Consider the following 16,716-nt stretch of genomic DNA (forward strand, 5'->3'; position numbering starts at 1 on the left):
ACACAACAGTAAAATGAGAATGAAAGCACCAAGCGATGGTGTTCAACAGCTTGTAGAATGCGTCTGCCATTTTGTGAAGTTGACAGACGTGCGTGTTGATCCTCTTTGCTCAACGTTGAGGCTTCAGGCACGACAAAGTGAAAATTGGCTGTAGACAGGTCCTGCTAATGTGTTACTTTGGTAAGATGTGAAAAACGTAGCCAGCATCCTGTGTTGATCTGGAGCTGGTGCTGCGGTCGATGACTCAGTTCCTGCTTCTGAGAGAGATTCTGAGGGTAGAGAGACATAGAGAGAGACTGCAGGGACCGAGCTGCTGAGACATGGGGGGTGGGGGGGGGGGGGTTAGAGGAGAAAAGGTTGAACTGTACAGGAACGAGAGTGCGAGGAAAGAGGTGGAGATAAAGAGAGGGAGAGGCTGGTAAAGGAGAATCAGAGATACGCTGCAGGACCAAAGTATGTGGACACTGAACATGTCGGTGCAGAATAATGAGCATTATTTTATTCTGCTGATACAAACAGTCTTTTAGCTCCAGCTTACAGGCCAGTCAGCGTCCTGGCTGGCTTTGTACACACGGTCACTGTGGTGATGGAACATCCTCAAACTGCAGCGACAGAGCTGGAGGATCAGCATGATCAAAAATGTCATAGCATTATCTCCTCATCAGATTTAATGGGAACAGCCCGGGTCACTGTTCTCTGTCCGCATACTTTTGGCCATACAGTATAGCAATGGTGGAAAATAATCAAGTGCACTGAGTATAAATCAGAGGAACTTGCTCTCGAGTTTTTCCGTTCCATGCCAGAAATATCGTACTTTTTACTCCACCACATTTATTTGACTGAGATTTTTCACATAAAACACGTGAAGAGAATTTGATGCAGTTTCATAAATTAAACTAAACAACAGGATAGAAAGCAGCGATGCTTTCACAGATTTTCATGGTCGTCTAAAAAAGAACATCTGCAAAGTTCAAATTTCAGGGAGAGTAAAGAAAGCAAATAGGAAGAGATGAGACAGTGAGTTGCAGTTAGGAAGGAAGGGAGGAAGAGAGAGACATGAAAAAAGACTGAGAGCTGCAGAGGTAGGAAGAGGGGAGGGGGAGGAGAGGTCGAGAGATACTGAGAAAGAGCAGGTGGAGAGAGGAAGAGAGAGCACAAAGCCGAGAGCTCAGAGAGAAGAAGCGAGAACAGAGGGAAAGCAGAAGGGTCGTGGAAACAGGAACAAAATAAAACTAAATAAAAGAGAAAGTCAAAAGCCTTCGCTGATGATCGTCCACCGTCGCTGAGAAACTGAACCCGACTGAGAGAGAAAAGCAAATTCTTCACCACGATGGAGCTGTGGAGTCGACTCTGCGTCCTCGGTGAGTTGAGCTCTCAGCTGTGAACCTGCCCTCGTCTCCCTCTTCCTTCTCTCACTTTACTCACTTTTATTCTTTTCGTTTGTTTTGGTTAGTTTTTTCAGTGATACTGAACATGCACAGAAAGTAGATTTACTGATAAGTGAAAAAGCAGAAGCAGAGCATTAAATGTGTCAGCACATCAGGACTCTCGCGCCCACTTGCAGATTGTTTCCACGTCAGTTGAATGAGACGCTGCGGAGGCTTCGTGGTTTCGCTGCTGACCGCGCTGATTATGCTGAAATCTCTATTTCAGTTGCTTCCACGAATGATGATTTATTTTTAAAAATATTTCAAAGGGCTTGTTTTTTTTTTTAAATCTACACTTGACTGTACTTAAATGATCTGAAGGTTCACTGAAGGACTTGGAAACCTGCCGTACGCAGGAAGTAGAAAGGAAAAGATGAGTGAAAATAAGGAGGAGACCAACGCTGACATTTTTTAAAAAGCCTGGTTTGTTTAGCCAAAGAAAACCTGAAAAAAAATCTGTTTACATAAAATATAGAGCTTATAAGCTTCAGTATCCAGATCACCAGTGTCAAAGGTCAGAGGTCACAGTGTACGGAGTAAAATGTATGTGAATTCAGTCTGTATTGTACAATCTTTTCTCTGTCCTCTGTCTGAAATATATATACTGAAAGTGACTGTGTGCCTGTGTTAGGCACTTAAGCTTATACTATATATCTATATATACATTTCTCCCAGCATGCCTCTGCCTCCTGTTTTACGTTTCTCCCATCATCCTTTTCTCTTTCTGTCTCAGTTCTAGTAATTTCTTCGATGTCCATGGGACAAGAAGCCAAGACTGAACCACCACTTAACAAGCCGGATGAAGGTACAGTAACAATGGGCTAACATGTGACTCGCTGTGGATCAGGGTGGGTTGTGTCCTGTCCTGTGCTGCACTAGTTCCCAAACCAGGAACCAGACGTGAAGTGGACCACGGACTATCACTGGTCCACCAGTTTGGACTTCTGTCTTATTGTTTTTTATGTGCTAAAAGTTGACGTCCACTGTGGGAACCACTGCTGCCCTGCCCTGTCTTGTCCTGCCCTGTCCTGCCCTGCCCTGTCCTGCCCTGCCTTGTCCTACCCTGCCCTGCCCTGCCTTGTCCTGTCCTGCCCTGTCCTGTCCTGTCCTACCTTGTCCTGTCCTGTCCTACCTTGTCCTGTCCTGCCCTGCCGTCACACCACACCTGCTGCTGTATAGGAAACACCTGGCTGATTCTGTACGTCTTCTCGATGTCTGACACAGGTTCCCCTGCCAACGTCACCGCTTCTCCGTCCCTTGACACTGAGAATAAAACTAATGATATCAAGCCCACGGTGGACTCTCTGTCCTCTCAGAACCAATCATCACAGAATGCAACAGATGAGCGTGATATTACGGTACGGTACGCTGGTGCCAGCGTGAGCCATTTATGTTAGAGTTGTGACTCCACCTGTAACGTGACCATACAACCAGGCCAGACCAGTTTATCTGAAGTAGAAGCTGTTGTCAGTCGCTCAGGCCCTAAATAAAGTTTACCTGTGATAGATCACATCAGAAAAACTGAACATGGAACTAAGCTGTGGCATCTTTTACAGATGAACGGTGAAGGTGGGTCTCAGATAAACACGACAGCGGAGGGCAATGTCTCCACAAAGGCACCGGTGACCTCTCCGGTCAACAGGAGTGTGGGGGAGGGCAGCGGAGTTGGCAGTACGACAGTTTCAACAGCGAGCACCTCACCAAACCCAGAGCCCGGTACGTCGCTGCCGCAGATGCACAGGCAGCTTCACGAGTCGCGCACCTCAGTTTGTCTTCCTGTGTGTCAAACCACAGCCATCACATGCTCACATTCTCTGGCTGCTGCAGAGACACACGCTAACGCCTTCACATTCACTGCTCTAACAAACTGTAACACACATGTTCAGACACACACCCAGTGGGTGGTAGGTCATTTCTTTACATGCACAGTGCTGCCACACATACACAAAGCTTTTCCAAAAGTGTGTTTTCCCAATAGCAACAAACCAAAGTTGAAATCACATTTCCTGATTTTTATATTTAGAGCTGAAACAAAATGAATCAACAGCTATTTTTAAAAAACCATTTCACTCGTTTGTCAGAGTGAAAACACCAAACATCAGTTCCAGCTTCACGAGTGTGAGGACTCGTCGCTTTTCTTCGTCACGTACAACAGAAAGCAGCTGATATGAAAACTGATTCTGACAGGCATTTTCACTGTTGTCTTAAAATGTATAAACAATTATTATTCATCATTAATCAATTAATTGAGCAGTAACCAGCTGTCTGTCTCTTTCAACAACGCCTGAAGGCTCGGACCATTCGTTCTGGGGTAAGGAGGCTGTACGATTACTATCTTTAACCTTTATGAAGCCCACTGTTATAAAGACCACTGTTTAACTGAAAACAAACTCTCCGTCTCCAGGCTACGTGATCCTGGTATTGATCATCCTCGTGATCATTGTCCTGTGTGCCATCCTCTACTTTCTCAGGAGAGTCGCCAGGGTAGGGCAACGAGTTGTAGAAAGGCAGAGATTATTTTTTGGTGGCATTTCCCTTTAAAATTCATAATTCACACCACACTCATAATTCACACTGTATCATGCAACAATTAAGATAGTTACCAGACGCCCTTATGTTCCGTGTTTTAACTTGCTTGTGTATTTTTTGGTCCAGACTTACTCGTTTGACCTTCAGCGTCCGGATCACATCATCAATCAATTCAACGAACCCACCGGCACCTTTGAACCCGTCTACCTGGATGATCTCGGTGTGTGTTTGTGTGTGTGTGGTTGCATTTAAATCAACATGAGTGTGTATAAAACTGTCCTGACTCTGTGTGATGGTTTGCGCGTGTTGTATCTCAGATCGACCGGCCCCTAAAGATCAAACGACAACCGATGACCTTTCACCTCCACCAGTAACCAACGGCACAAGTCTACAGTCAGAGGAAAAGGGCTCCGCTGGAGACAACGGTACGAAATCCTAAGCTTCTTTGGCTTCTTCTGACAACTTGCACCCAGTCTGAAAGTTTGATCCTCATCTCATGGGTCGGAGCTATGGTTTCTGATCCATATGATCTAAATTCAGCCATGTTACCCAGCATGCACTGAACATGTCCCACGGTCACATTCATCAAGTCCAGATCATTTCAATAACTCTGATGCAACAGAAAAGCTTTACAGCTTGCCTTACCTTTACCTGTGTGGTCCCTCTCTGCAGCTCCACAGGAACAGCCAGATGCCAACGGTCTCAAGACTTTGCCCACCAGTAAGGGCAGCACCTCGTCAGACGATGACCCGGCTGACAGGACATCAGACGCGCCCAGCAGCACAAACCTGCTCTTCGATGCTTCGGCAGAGGTACCGCAGAACGAAAACAACAACAACCCATGTAAGATCCTTTCATACACACGAACAGAAAATTCAAACACAAAACTCACGTTATGGCTCAAAGGGAAACTTCAGAGACTTAGTGCTGCATTTCCATAAAGCTGTGGGACAGTGGAAGACAATTCCAGTAATAGTGAAATGCAAAAAAGAAAAGCTCCATCCAATACCCATAATGCAACTGAAAAATCTCATATTTCCTGACCTTCATAAAATCTCGTGGTCATACTTGTGTCTTCCTTTTCTCTTCTCCTTATCCTTTCATCAGCCGTTTGCTCCAGTGACCCATTTGTTGAGATAAACCTGGACGAGCCGGCGTGGTGCGATCAGCTCCTCACCTCCTCTGAAGCTACCTCCTCTGTCCTCCCCTTCTCCCCCTTCTCCTTCACCTCCTCCTCCTCTGCTCTGCACCTTCAGTAATGAGCCCAAGATCAACACGGAGACAAGGACTGTGTCTTTTAAAAGGCGGGACATTTTTCTATTCCATTTCCAGCCTGCTCCAGGCTAGGATGGATTATTATTAAACAGAAAGCTAGCTTAAACCATGTTGTTGCGCCGTGTTTGTATGCGTTCTCCACTTCAGGCTGAATGGTCTGATAATGTTTTATTTTTATTTTATTTTTTTCTTCTAGATGGAGGTTACCTCTGACACAGTTACCCTCCTGTCCTCAGCTCCTGTTTCTACAGCAAACAAACTCAGTCTGCTCAGTTAACCTGTGCTAACCGTTGGCTAGCTAAATAGCTAGCCAGAGACTAGCTAAACTGCTGGTGTCTTTACAAGATTGGTAGTCGCCTTGAGTCTCATTGTGATTATTATTTCTTTCTTTTTAGTTGTTTTGTCTCTCTGGAATTGTTTTACGTCTCCTTGTTAGTATTGTGCATCTTGTAATGGACCTTTGAGACTCGTCAACAGTCAATTCATACAGAAGCTCGGACGCCCTGACCTCTTGAGCCCCTGGGCCTGTGCCCGTAGGCCCATCGGTCATCCAGCCACGGTTGTCACAGTAGTCTTTTTAAAATGAATGATGAGCCCATGTTTTTGATGGAGCACTATGGTCAGTCTGAACACAGCCTTAAACTCTGATTCTCAAACTACACAAATGTCTTCTTAGCAAACTAGTATGAATCCGTGTCTCATATTTCTGTGGTGCGAATTCGACCAAATAGTATTTGTGCCACAGTTACTGTAAATATGTTTTCTGTATTATAGTTTTTTTCAGTAATTCCTCAAAATCTGTAAAACAACATACATTCATTTACACTTTAAATCAGTGAGATGATGAATGTCTCTGTGTGTGATACTAGACAAACTGCTTTTTGGCCTTTGTGTTTTAATTTGCAATATTTTCAATGTTTGTTTTTGCCTACATTTGTTTTTTACGAATTGTTTATTTTTTTTTTAAATAAACAAGATATAAAAATACATCTCACTGCTATCATTTGCTTTGGATAAAACTGACTTTACAAATATTAATCTTCATTTAGAGTTTCCACTTAGAGACACCAAACCCAGGTATCTGAGGACAGAGCAGCCTCTGTCACTGACTGTACTGGAAAATGCAGCTCTGTGTGACAGTCAATACAAATGCTCCTGCTGAGGAGACAGAGGGAAAGAGAGGACCAGACAAACTGATTACTTATTTCTACTAGTTTATGTACAACTGACTGGAAGAACTTATCAACTCTAATACAATGCAACAAAATATAAACTATAAACAGTATTTACAGTAAAAAGTATTTAAAAATATACAAACAAACAGGGAGGAGAACAATATGTACAATACTATATACAATCATGCTCCTGCTGAGGAGACAGAGGGAAAGAGAGGACGAGACAAACTGACAACTTCTAATTTATGGACAATTTATTATCCATAAACTATACCTTAAAATGTATTAAAAAATATATGAAAAGATTAAAAAATAATAACAATAAACAAATAAATAAAAGTAAAATAAAACAAAAACAGGGAGGAGAACAATATGTACAACTATATACAGAGCAGGATGATGAGCTGCAGGATCCTGCTGATCATCTTCTCCTGTGAGAGGAGACAGAGGTGAAGAGTCAGAAACACCTGAGATCAAAGTTCCAGGTAGAAGAAGGAAAACCTACAGTGTGACTTCATTCAGTCATCACCATGCTCCTTTCTCTTTATTATCCTGCTGATTCCAAAGTGAGCAAAGGACAGGACACCAAGCCTTAATGCTGATGGCAAAAACACTGTGAGCTACAATCACAGCCATGTAAAGTGTGTTTTTCCCTCAGAGGACATCTGACATCTATGATGACAGAAAAACTACGTTCTAAGCTGCAGTGACGTGTTTCTGCCACAAGATGGTGGCAGTGGTTAAACAAAAACCAAGCAACGGTCGTCATGCAACTCACCTGCCTCGGACCATGGCGTTATATGAATATGATAACCGGTTAGCCGTTAAGGGTAACGGCTTAGACGTTAAAGCTAACTATCGGCTAATGGAGCCGTGGAGCGGTTAGCCAAAACATGATTTGATTTACTTACAATGGTGACGTATTTTGTAGCAGGTCTCTGTGATAATCGTCCTCAGCCAGGAGACTATTTTGTAGCAGGTCTCTGGGATAATGCCAGCATGCGGCTCTTGTGTCCTTCTCTTCATTGTCTTTAAGAAATGTGTGGCAATGACAACTGCACACACATTCACCATGACAAAGGAGCCCATCTGATTGGGAAAGTAAAACGGTGACTAGTTTGAAAACTTTGCTTCAGCTAAACTGCATCAGCAACATGAGCATTTTATATGTTTAAGAATTACTGGCCTAAATTTAATGTAGCCCTGAGAGATGTTGTGAGGTTCTTGGCACTTGGCATAAAAAAAGTTTGTAAATGTCTGATTTGGTGGGTGGTTTCTCTCTTTTTCATGCCCTTTCTTGTGCATTTTCTAACTCTCTCTCCAAATTCATTGGTTCTTCAAAATGTCCACCACATAGTCAGGTATGTTATATATATATATATATATATATATATATATATATATATATATATATATACCAAAACATGATTTGATTTACTTACAATGGTGATGATCAGAAAAACTGTAAAGTGCCAGGAGGAATTAGCATCTATAACAGCAGCCATGATTTCTGACCATCCTTCCAGTGTGACAATCTGCAGGAGGATAGAGACAGAAAATTATTAAAACAAAAGTTAGTACATTAGTATGTAGCAAAACTTTTATAAACATGCTGAACAACTAAACAGTGAAAAACACATCAGGGCAAAATACAAAACTATGTCCTAAAGAGTATAATGGAGGATGACAGAGTTCCACATCCTCATGTAATGTCTGATTTCTGAAGTTCTCAAAATTCAGATATCCATGCTACCATAATGAATTGTCAAAATGCAGTTTCAAGGTCCAAACAAGGCCTCGCCCAGATATTTTAAACTCCCTGTTCTCTGTGTTTTTGCTGCGACATGTCTCCATCTGAATATATTCCTGCACATATCAAAGCCTTTCTAACCTGGAATACAGCTATCAAGGCATAGCCGATGTTGTCGAAACTCATGGCTCCCATGTAAGGGTTGTCGTCCCCGGCACGACAGACATTGTAGAACGCGTTCCAGTTCACACAGCCGTTAACCCTGGCTCCAGCTAATGCAGGGTCCGCCAGTGAGCAGGTTTCCCCATCCTTGGTGTAAGGTGGCACATCATGGCAGAGCCGCATCCCATTCTTGCCATTCGAACAAATGAATGGGCTTTTTTTTATACCATACTTAGATTGGAAGTATGGAGCTAGAGACACGTTGTACTTTCTAGACAGAAAAAGAAAGATAACAGCTTATTCACACTAGAATCACTAGACTAAAACGATTCACAGTTTTTATAGTTCATATATATATTCGTATAAATAAGTTCACGCACATTCTGTAACTGACCTATATTACATGCCGTTTTAAGCATTTATTGTATAATAATATAGTTTTAACTATATTTCTTCAGTTTCAACACAAAAAAATGAAATAAATGAATCAGTGTGTATTATAAATTAAACAGCCTTTCTTGGGGTTTTGGACTGTTGGTTAGAAAAAACAAATGTCAAAAGTGATTTTTACTCTTTCACCTTTTTTAGGCAACACATTGACCAAACTATTATTAAGTAATTGAGAACATTTGGTAGGTTATCTGACCATGCAGTTTCCTTACTTGGGGATGTCCTCTCCGAGGAAGCAGCGGCTGCCCTGCCCACAGTTGAACTCCCACAACGGCGAAAATGTGGAGGACGAAGGCGTAGAGGACAAGAACATTTGCAATCATCGGCAAGATGTCTGACAATACTGTCACCAGCTCTCGCATACCTACACAGATGAGCAAAAGAGGATGCCATCGGAAATGATTATTTTGACAATTCTTTGTCATATACAGAAGCATATAGTACATATACACCCACATCTATAGAATTACTGATTTCTTAAAGGTAACAAAGACCAGGAGGAAAAATGAAAAGAAAAAAACTGCTTTGGGAGGTTTATCTCAGTGGTCGACATCCTCTGCTAAACCTTTCACGAACATGATCATCCACGAGATTAAAATGACAACATACTGTATAGTACTTATTGTAGGTATGTTTACAAAAACACTTTGAAATATGGATCTTTTTTTTGTTTTCAGTCATAATTAATGATCACAAGTGTTCAACTTGATGGATACAGGAAAACAAAGCTATTTTGTTTCTTCATCATGTTTCAACATTTTGTCTGAACCAGTGGTGAAACAATTCATTGAGTAAATGTCTGAACACCTCTATTTAAATAATCTCTCAGACACTGCACCGATTGGTTGGCCAGAAGGAAAACTGTGGTTAACAAGCTTTGGGGACCACAGAGGAGTGCTAAGTAGTTAAGTGAATGGACTGTGTTCTCATCAAACACTTCAGATGTTTAAATGTCGACTTACTTTAGGACTCTGCTGATGACTTGCATTGGCCTGAGCACATAAGACACTTGGGTGTGGATGCCAGAAAATAATCACACCCCAAACACCCTGAAGGCACGGCTGCAGACAGAAAGATGGAGAAGACTTTCACTTTGTGTTGTTCAGTTACAAAAATAAAAACTATACCCACATTCTAATGGTGAATTTGCAGATAGTCTGTTCATAAACATGCCATGAGAGGCTCGTGGTTCAAAAATCTTTTTTGTAGGATGCCTACTCTAAAACATAGTTAAAAAGTCAGGCCTGTCTGATCTAGTTTTCCGTGTGTGTGTACTGATATGATTATGAATGTCTTTAACTCTTAGAGAAACTAAGAAATATGGTGCATCCCTAAGGTTACCGTTGTTTTCTTTCCCCTTCTTTATTAGGCAAATCAGACTGTTTGTACTCTCCCTCTGACAGAGGGGAAAACTTACATAGGAGTTCCTGACTGAGGGAGGTGACTCTCTGTGTCTCCCTCTGCTCTTGAGAAAAACCAGAGTTTGATCAGCAGAGCTGCTGCTGCTAATATTCCCACCAGTCCCAGTCTACCATAGATGTCGAGCTTTTGTCGACTGTCTGGCAGTGGGTTCACAGTGGGTCTGTGAGGTCTGGGGGAATCAGCAGCAGCTGTAAGGGACATAAAAATGTGGGTGATTTAAATCTTTAAACTGCTGCTGAAAGAAAAATAATCTTAGTAAATATTTTCTGGTTCCAGCTTCTCAGGTGTAAAGATTTTCTGCTTCTCTCTGGTTCATTTCATTGTAAACTGAATATTTTTGTGTGTGCGACTGTTAGTCAGACAGAAGAAGCAGTCAGCTGAGTCCACTTACCTGTGACACTGAGGTGACCTCGGTCATCGCTCCTCACACCAAAATCGCTGGCATTGTGGCTCCCCTCTGTCTCTACAAACGCTCCTGCTGAGGAGACAGAGAGGGAAAGTGAGGACTGAAAGAGGGTGTGTGTGTATGTTTTTTTGTGTGTGTGTGTCACGCGCAGGCACGCACGCACAAATCACTCTTGGTTTCCCCTGGTGGTCACATGGCTCCATAGAAAACAATGGCAAAAATATAAGTATTTCATGCGTCAGCCTACAAAGGGAAAACAGTTCAATCTGATGAAATACAGTAAAAATGTAAAATATCAGCCATTTTCTTCAGAATGAAATGCTAACATTAGAGAATGCATGGTTTTATACAGTGATAGCAGTGAGATTAAAAAATGTGGTTTTAATGGAAGTCAATGGGGCCATTTTTGACACGAGGGTGCCCAGTGTTAGTATCTGGCACTACATAAAAACTACTAATGCAATCAAATGAATTTTGTTGTTAATCTTTGACATATTAAAGACTCTAATCACCACCAAAGCTCCATCCTCCTACTGTTTATTATATGGAAAATATTTAACGTTTTGTGTTTTTTATAATAAATAATTAATAATTCAAATAATTAAACTGGCATTTAAAGGGTTAAAATCCTGAAAATCCAAAAAAAGTGGCAAAAAATGTACAAAAATGCCCGAGGGTGGTACAAGGGTTAAAGACTCACACACAGAAGAGCCACAGCGCTCTTCATCCTGAAGCCACTCAAGTTTATTTAGCTCTCTCTCTCTGCGTGAAAACTACGGAAACTAAGAAAGGACAACTTTTAAAAAACGCGTATCTTTCCAACTCCCTTTCAAGCCGTTCAAGCTAGTTTTCAACGGTGCACTGGCTAAACACATTAGCACGACAGAAATGTGCTTAAATAAAATAAAAACAATGAAAATGTGTCCGAGTCCATGTAAAGTCCATCAACAATGTTTTACACGATACAAACAGCTCCATCAGTTACCGTGTGCGCCGCTAGGATCACATGTAGAAGACGCTGCTTTCCCGCCGCGTGTTTCTCCGTCCATGCCGTCTCTAACCCACAATTCCTCGCTCCGTCTGCCTTAAAATAAACTCTGGTCATGTGACCTCCTTAAAATTTTCCAAAATAAAATACCACACGTGAAACACAAGCGCTTTTTAACGTGATACAGTTTAAATAGATTTTGTACTCTAATACCTTTTTAATATATTATTTATTAGCTTTTTTTAAATAAACCTTTTAAACTGCATGAAATTAAACATGAACGAACTTCTGACATTACAATATTTACTAAACATTTATATGAACCTGTCTCCTGTTACAGTGAATATTCACTGAGTGAACAGCTGATGGGACAACAGAGAGAACAATAACTGAACATACTGACAGTTAAGAATTGATTTTTTGTAGGAAATAAAGCAAAATATAAAAATACATCTCACTGCTATCATTTGCTTTGGATAAAACTGACTTTACATATATTAATCTTCATTTAGAGTTTCCACTTAGAGACAGATTAACAATCTGTTGAAATATACACAAATAAACTTTCCATGTGTGTCACATTGATCTTACTGTGACTGAGAAAGGGGAAATCATTACAGAATTCAGAGCCCAGAGAAAGTTACGCGTGATGAAAACACGTCCCATGTAAACAGGAAGTTTATATGTGGGAGCAAGCTACACATAAGAATCACACAACAATATGATTATATATAGATGTATTTTATATATTCATTTACAAAATACATTGTATAAATTGTCAGTGTAAGCAAAATTATAGAAACTACACAGACGAGAACTTAAAATAACTGATGAATCCACATATACACAGGATTCATAAAGTGCTTTATTTACATTGCATTAATCTGGGAGGCCTCACACTCACTGGTTTAAAACAATGTAAAATATTTCGGGGGAAAACAACAGAGAAACTTCATTATGAAACGGGAAACCAATCTTGTTATGGGATCATGGAGGAAGCCCTGTGTGCTTATTGCTGGCTAACGGCTACAAAACATTTATGTTTCAGGGTCCATGACACCAGAGTGCAGAACAACTCTACTGATAATTTGGCGTAATATTTAAAAAAACTACCTGACATTCAAGTAAGAGGTGGACACTGATTTTCTCTGATCGTCTCAGTGAGGTTACACTGTCACACTGACCCACGTTTCCATTAGAGGTAGATTTTTGGATTCAGACCACGTGTGCAGCCTGTGACAAACGTGCGTTAGTGTCTCCGGCCTGTGAGCTCAGTGCTCTCCTACAGTGAGACATCAGTGTCCTCTGAACCCGACCCACTTCACAGTGCACCCACACCGTCTCCACGTCACGTCAAGCTGATGACTGATCAGTTCACTGATCAACAAACGAGACAACAAAAAAGAAAGATCATCGTCAAAGCAGCAAAGACCGAGACGTCCTGACGGTTTTTGTCCTAATATGAGTGGATCCTACATTTCCCACAGTGCAACCTGCCTTTTAGCAAACAGTGACTCACTCTGTGGAGGCAGCTATTGTAGCTTTTTAGCTGCACATCTACTTTCAAAATATAAACTGCTCCACAGATGAGGAACAGCTTGCACATGATGCTTTATAATCACAGTCTGGCACAGTGCTGGGTTCTAAAGGAACGGGAGATGGGACTCTGCTTGGTTTATGACATGTTAGGCCCAGAAAACAGAGCCAAACATGTCACCAGACCCAGAGTGAATCTCTAACCAGTTCTTAGCAGCTGAACCCATATAACACATGTGGGAAGCACCTGGTCAGGACGCCACGCAGTCAGTCCTCATTTTCAGCCTCTTTAAAAACAAAAGGTGCACTGCTCAGTGGAACAGGTACAGAGACTCTGGCAAATTACAATAGCAGCAACATTAGGGAGAGAGGTAAATAAATTCAAGGTAAATGAATTCAAGGTAAACGCAGTAGTGACCTGTAACCGAATTTTGGTAATATGAGGTAGTAAGGCCAATCTGGAGCTCACATTTGGGAAATACTATCGGAGTGTTTCCTGAGGGGAAACTTGAGCTTGTAAACTTTACAGAATGTGCACAAAAGTCAGACAACGGACGCTGAGTATTGTAAGTGTAAACACACCAAAGCCCACATACAGCATGACCCTACCCCGGCCCTCTGGCTTCGATGTCTCGTGCACAGGTTGAATGCTGGTTGCTGCAAAGAGAAAAACTCTGAATTAGACCATAAATTTACAGACGAGGTGAGAGACAGACGAGGTGAGGGACAGACGAGGTGAGGGACAGACAAGGTGTCTTCTTACCTGTGACACTGAGGTTACATGATTTGTGGCTGCTGTGCTTGTCAACGACAACAATGCTCTGATAGGTGCCTGTGTCGTTGAGCCTCAGATCAGTGAAGACACACTCGATCCGTCCTTTCCAGGCGAGCTCTGCGTTGCACCGCACCCGCCCCTCGTAGAGCTGATCGGGGTACACGTCAGTTCCATAGCTGCTGTCAAAAAGGTAAACCCTCCTGCTCACTGTCACACACGTGACGTCTATGTACAGTGAGCGAGCAGACATGTCAGCCTCGACAGGGAAGAGCCATGTCAGCGTGACGTTACTGCGCTCCTCCGCCTGGTAGACGTCCTGAGCTACACTGACCGTGAACGGACCCACACCTGCAGGGGGTTAACAGGGCGACACACACACAAAATAAAGGAAACGAACAACAAGAGGCAGAGAGATCACACCGAGACCGTGGAGCTCTTCACAGGACTCCACCAGACTCTGCAGCACAGTGACACCTGGTGGTCTCCAGCCTTTCAGGACCATTAAATCTGTAAAACACTCACTCAGAGGCACAGTGCAGCACACGCACGCATTACTGTGCAGTATGCTACAGTAAAACTGATAAATGCTTCAACCACAAATCTCACACACATAAAATAATTCTGCTGGTTCAGTGTCACTGATCAATATTCAATAAAACATTATTTCTGTTACACAGGACTGTTTTCTTTCTTCTTGTGTATAATTCTGTATTTCTCAGTTCTTCTTCTCTCTTTCTAAACCACCGTAATACTATGAACTCATGCACCGCGATCTCTGATGAAACTAACAGCTACTCACCCAGTGCACAACAGAAGAGCATCACAGTTACCATCAGTGGGAAACCAGCTGCCCTGACTGACATCCTTCATCAGGCCGTCCTGCAGCGAGAAGCCGGAGAAAAGAAAACCAGAAAACCACAACACGGCTGTGCTGCCTCTGAGCAACACAGGACAAGATGGCGTCTGCTCTCAGCGCCAAAAGATGTTTCTTTACTTTCAGTTTCATTGTGACGCAGTTTTTAAACTGGGTCACATCCTCCCACACAATAAAACCTGTAGGTAAAACATCACAAAGCACAAATATGAGAAACAGTGGAGAGTAGATAACTCTGCTGACACATCAAGTCCAGGAGGTTTCTGTGCTGCTTCTGTGCTTCTGGATCCAAACCTCAGAATCCCTCATCAGCTCTGCATCATTGTTCCAGAGTAAAACAACGAGTTACACCTTCAGGTCACATTCACTGCTGCAGGTGGAAAAATGGGACGTTTGGTGTAATTTAAAAGTGGGAACACACACACACACACACACACACACACACACACACACACACACACACACACACACACACATCTACCGACTTCAGACTCTATTCAGTAAATAAACTGTGTAACGTGATCAAATCGCGCGTGTGTTTGTTTGTGTGTGTGTGTGTGTGTGTGTGTGTGTGTGTGTGTGTGTGTGTGTGTGTGGTTTGGCGTTTAGTTTTAATGAGTGCCCAAAAACTTACGCACAGATCACTGCACACATTCACCGTGTGTGTGTTTGTGTTTTAGGTGACGAACCGCCGTGTCTGGCCCACCTCTGCCCCGGATCCTCATTCCACACGTGGAATAATCTGATTTTCTCTCACGCCTCCAAACACTCTTCCACACAACACGTGCACCTGAGGCGCAACAGGACAGGAAGCGGAAGTAGAAACGAAGGAGAGAAAAAAAAAGAGTCACACAAATAAAAACTGAATCCACAGAGACACTTTTTTCTGTCGTGTTTGGGACAGAGAAAGAATCGCACCATCATCAGCATCATCATCATCAGTATGATTAAATCTTCATCCTTTATCTGCTGATGGACACTGTTAAAATACACGGTTCATTATATTTGAATATATATGTGTAAATAATGTAAATAAAAGCTTGTTTCTATGACTGAAGTTGTTGTGACTCTTCTGTGTGTGAGTCTTTAAACATCTGAAGTTTATCAACAAAAACAACAACAAACTTTATTAACACTGGAGCTTCAGACATAAACATAAAAACAGAGGTCAAACCAAGATAAGTAAACAAAACAAAACAAAACATTAAAATACAAACAGAACAAATATGAACAGATTTCTCCACACACACACACACACACACACACACACACACACACACACACACACACACACACACACACACACACACACACACACACAAACGTTTCCTGATGCTTGTTACACAATCAGCTCAGTCAGGCTCAAACACCCTGCAGGCCGTGGGGACTTCTCCATTTCTGTGGTGAGTTGCATTATGGGACAGCAGTGTGCACCAGCACTATCCTCAACAGTGTTTTTTTCTCTCAGTTTATGTGAGTGAACTTAACTCTGCAGTGATTTGACACAGTTCATGTCCCATCACCGAATCAGACCCTGCAGACGCAGCACAGAGCCACAGATCAGCGACACACAGTCAGAACAGCTACCACTGTGGCTGCTGCTGTCGCCCGGTCCACGAGAGAGGACGATCCATCCGTCACCACCGTACCTGGGTTTGGTCTCACTGGTGTGGACTGACCAACGGCAGCTGTGAAGACACAGAAGAAGAGTTTGATCATCAGAGGAGGAGGACGTGCATCACCTTCCTGTGTCAAAACCAACCTGCTTTAGATTTTAGTTAAAGACACTTTCGTTTTCTGTCTCTTCACTTGGTTTCACTTTCATTCAGACTCAGTTTCCCTGCACGTACTCATTAGCACATACTCATTGGTCTTTACCAACCCATGAGGGAAATATCAGGCTCTTTCGCTGCTAAATGCTCTGCTGTGTTCACCAGCCGGTCTCTA

The 16,716-nt window shown here is 42.3% G+C and overlaps 2 protein-coding genes across 7 annotated transcripts; one reads left to right on the forward strand and one right to left on the reverse strand.

Moving 5' to 3' along the window:
- The first annotated feature begins 1,136 nt into the window (after window positions 1-1,136).
- On the forward strand, window positions 1,137-6,201 carry LOC121176750. Of its 3 annotated transcripts, XM_041030807.1 has the most exons (11): window positions 1,137-1,361; window positions 2,161-2,232; window positions 2,652-2,785; window positions 2,984-3,143; window positions 3,718-3,738; window positions 3,832-3,911; window positions 4,083-4,176; window positions 4,274-4,381; window positions 4,629-4,799; window positions 5,064-5,260; window positions 5,428-6,199. In XM_041030807.1, exons 1-10 carry the CDS (start codon window positions 1,331-1,333, stop codon window positions 5,213-5,215), a joined length of 1,023 nt encoding a protein of 340 aa, XP_040886741.1. In that variant the 5' UTR covers window positions 1,137-1,330; the 3' UTR covers window positions 5,216-5,260; window positions 5,428-6,199. The 3 variants fall into 3 exon arrangements, with proteins under 3 accessions (XP_040886741.1, XP_040886742.1, XP_040886740.1); XM_041030808.1 differs by having other exon boundaries at window positions 4,629-4,768; window positions 5,064-6,201; XM_041030806.1 differs by having other exon boundaries at window positions 5,064-6,199.
- Window positions 6,202-6,428: 227 nt separating this feature from the next.
- On the reverse strand, window positions 6,429-15,539 carry LOC121176752 (voltage-dependent T-type calcium channel subunit alpha-1I-like). Of its 4 annotated transcripts, XM_041030809.1 has the most exons (11): window positions 14,695-15,539; window positions 13,884-14,243; window positions 13,730-13,777; window positions 10,582-10,668; window positions 10,186-10,378; window positions 9,731-9,829; window positions 8,981-9,132; window positions 8,298-8,589; window positions 7,849-7,941; window positions 7,318-7,495; window positions 6,429-6,837 (listed from the first exon to the last, which is right to left on the reverse strand). In XM_041030809.1, the coding sequence occupies exons 1-6, from the start codon at window positions 14,756-14,758 to the stop codon at window positions 9,802-9,804; spliced, it is 780 nt and encodes a 259-aa protein (XP_040886743.1). In that variant the 5' UTR covers window positions 14,759-15,539; the 3' UTR covers window positions 6,429-6,837; window positions 7,318-7,495; window positions 7,849-7,941; window positions 8,298-8,589; window positions 8,981-9,132; window positions 9,731-9,801. The 4 variants fall into 4 exon arrangements, with proteins under 4 accessions (XP_040886743.1, XP_040886744.1, XP_040886746.1 ...); XM_041030810.1 differs by lacking the exon at window positions 7,318-7,495; XM_041030812.1 differs by lacking the exons at window positions 9,731-9,829; window positions 10,186-10,378; window positions 10,582-10,668; ... (1 more) ...; window positions 13,884-14,243; window positions 14,695-15,539 and adding an exon at window positions 11,582-11,648.
- Window positions 15,540-16,716: the final 1,177 nt, after the last annotated feature.

This window comes from Toxotes jaculatrix, chromosome 23 (genome assembly GCF_017976425.1).
Source record: "Toxotes jaculatrix isolate fToxJac2 chromosome 23, fToxJac2.pri, whole genome shotgun sequence".
NCBI classification, from domain to species: Eukaryota; Metazoa; Chordata; class Actinopteri; family Toxotidae; genus Toxotes; species Toxotes jaculatrix.